This window comes from Eimeria mitis, genomic scaffold, assembly GCF_000499745.2.
Source record: "Eimeria mitis Houghton genomic scaffold, Emh_scaff2142, whole genome shotgun sequence".
Classification (NCBI taxonomy): Eukaryota; Apicomplexa; class Conoidasida; order Eucoccidiorida; family Eimeriidae; genus Eimeria; species Eimeria mitis.
Window position 1 is genome coordinate 2,291 of NW_013570466.1, and position 2,882 is coordinate 5,172.

The 2,882-nt window shown below is 58.6% G+C and overlaps 1 protein-coding gene across 1 annotated transcript in view; it reads right to left on the reverse strand.

Moving 5' to 3' along the window:
* Nucleotides 1-2,882, reverse strand: part of EMH_0049250 (uncharacterized protein) — a gene marked incomplete at both ends in the record, with an annotated part of 5,201 nt that overhangs the window by 1,933 nt on the left and 386 nt on the right. Inside the window, 3 exons of the mRNA XM_013496506.1 lie at nucleotides 1-1,213; nucleotides 1,742-2,017; nucleotides 2,209-2,881. Coding sequence (XP_013351960.1) covers nucleotides 1-1,213; nucleotides 1,742-2,017; nucleotides 2,209-2,881 — 2,162 coding nt within the window. The remainder of the gene's footprint in view (nucleotides 1,214-1,741; nucleotides 2,018-2,208; nucleotide 2,882) is intronic.

Here is a 2,882-nt window from a genome sequence, read left to right on the forward strand (position 1 = left end):
TGCTGCTGCTGCTGCTGTTCGTTTGAGCAGCTGCAGCCAATACACCAGGCTCTCTTAGTGGGGGGTCGGAGGGCCCTTATTAACACTGCATCTCTGCTGATGTGACGGGGGCTGTGGTTCTTAGTTTTGCTGCTGCTGCTGCTGCTGCTGCAGCAACAGCAGCGGCTGCTGCTGCTGCTGCTGTTGCCTCCTGTACCCGCAGCAAATGCTTCTTGGACTTGGCTGTGGGCAAGCTGCTGCTGGGGGGGCTCAGCAGCAGCAGCAGCACCAGCAGCAGCAGATGCAGCAAGAACGTGAGGAGATGCAACAGCAACGGCAGGCGCAGCAGCAGCAGCAGCAGCAGCAGCAGGTGCGGCAGCAGCTGCAGCAGCAGGGCCGACAGATGGTGAAGCAAACGTAACTGCAGGAGGATGCATACGTGCTGCTGCGTGTATCCCTTTTGCTGCTGCTGCTGCAGCAGACTTGACGACAGATGAAGCTGCTGCTGCTGCTGCTGCATCAGCAGCATGCGCTGCTGCCTTAGCAGCAGCAGCAGCAGCTGCTGCTGCAGCCATCTGCTCTTTCTTTTTCGTTTCTTGCAGGTTAATATGAAGACGGGGAGACGCTGTCGAAGCAGAACCAGCAGCAACGCCGCCTGCAGCAGCAGCTGCTGCTGGCGTTGCTGCTGTTGCTGCTGCTGCTGCTGCTGCTGCTGCTGCTGCTTGGGGGCTACCCCGCCTGGGTTTGTGCCCCTTACATAGAGATGTCGCTGGCCGTGTGAAGCTGCTGCAGCAGATGCGGTCAGTGCTGCTGCTGCTGCAGCAAGCATCTTGTGGAGCGCCTTGCAGCTGCTGCTGCTGCTGCTGCTGCTGCTGACTGCCACTAGCGTGCTGCTGCTGCTGCAGCAAGGACGGCTGAGCAGCAGCAGCAGCAGCAGCAGCAGAAGCAGCAGCAAAACTGTGCAGCAAGTTCTCGCTGCTGCGGCTTCTGCAGCTGATGGTGTGGGTTCCCGGAGGCTTTGCTGTTGCTGCTGCTGCGTAGAAGACTTGTCTGCTGCTGCTGCTGCTGCTGTTGCTGCTGCTGCTGCTGCTGCTGCCTTTGAGCTGCGTCTTTCCTCCTTTACGCCGCTGCGGATTTGGCGGCAGCTGCTGCAGCAGGGCCTCCCGTTCTTCAGCAATAGCTGCGAGCGTTTGCTGCAGCAGCAGCTGCTGCTGAGCTGCTCCTGCTGCTGCACCTGCAGCGAAACAACAGCAGCAGCAGCAGCAGCAGCAGCAGAAGTTGACATTCAAACAGCAAGACAGCTCGCGAGGCGCCAGAGCTTCATCCCTTCTGCTGCTGCTGCTGTTCAACCCCTTTGCTGGGCTGCTGCATATATGGCTAGCTAGCTGCCTGGCTACGCAGCTAGCTAGCTAGCTAGGTAGCTAGCTAGCCAGACAACAAGCAGGCGCTTAGCTAGCTAGCTGAGTTGAGAGGGCATCGAACCCCCGAAGAAAAAAAAGAAGAAATAAATATTGTGCTGCACTCCTGCTTTATCTACCCCTAGCTAGCTAGCTAGCTAGCTAGCTAGCTGCTGGCTAACTGCTGGCCACCTGCTAGCTAGCTGGTCGCTACGCGGTGGGTAGGTGTTGGCTAGCTGTTAGCTAGATGTATATACAGCAGCTAGCTTGCTAGCTAGCTAGCTAGCTAGCTAGCTAGCTAGCCACTGGTGGTGAGCATTGGGGGGGCACTACACAACGCGGGTGGAGGCAGCTGCAGCACGGACCTGAACAAAAGTTTTGGTGCTGCAGCAGATGCTGTTGCTGCTTCTTCTTCTGCTGCTGCTGCTGCTTCTGCCTCGGCTTCTGCTGCTGCTGCTGCTGCTGCTGCCGCAGACGTCGGAGGGAGAGACCGCGAGCTGACTCTCCGCCGGCCCCCTTCAGAGCAGCTGCGCCCCTCTCCTGCAGCAGCAACTTGCTGCTGGGACCGACAGCAGCAGCAGCAACAGCAGCAGCAGCAGCAGCAGCAGCAGCAGCAGGTGCCTGACCGGGCGCAGCTGCAGCTGTCAACGCACACAAGAAGACAGTCTCGCTTGTGTTACCTTCAGCAGCAGCAGCAGCAGCAGCAGATGGAGATTCACTAGGTGCAGCAGCAGCAGTAGCAGCAGCAGCAGCAGTACCAGCAGCAAGAGCAGTAGCAGCAGCAGCTCCAGCAGCAGAATAAAACAGCAGCAGCAGCAGCAGCAACGCTCACTATCTAACGTTTGCTGCTGCGTCAGCTGCAGCGATGAGATGCAGCTGCAGTGTTGATGCTGGGGCTGGCTTCGTGCTGCTGCTTCTGCTGCTGCTGCTGCTGCTGCTGCTGCTGTTGGTTCTGCAGGGGCAGCAGCAGCGGCAAGCCGAAGCTCCTCCTCCCAAGTGCAGCACGAATTAGCTGCTGGTGCTGCTGCTGCTGCTGGTGCTGCTGCTGTCTCTTCTGCTGCTGTTGCTGCTTCTACCGTTTGGTGCCCTTCATTCCATACTACTGCTTTTGCTGCACCTCTTACTATAACGCTGTCTGCTGCTGCTGCTGCTGCTGCTGCTGCTGTCGGTACTGCTGCTGGCGGTGCAGCAGCAGCAGGAGCAGCAGCAGCCAGGTGTGCTGCTGTAAATTGTGTTTCTGCTGGGGCTACTGCATTTGGTGCTGCTGCTGCTGCTGCTGCTGCTGCTGCTGGTGTCCTTGCTACATTGGCTGTTGGTTCTGGTGGTGCTGCAGCAGGTGCTGCTGCTGCTGATGCGTGTGCTGCAGCAGTTGCTGCTGCTGCATCTGCTGCAGCAGCAGCTGCTGTTGCTGCAGGGAACCTCAAGGCAGATAAGCTCTGGGGATTTTCAATAAAGGAGAAGAATGCTGACGTCTGCTGCTGCTGCTGCTGCTGCTGCTGCTGCTGC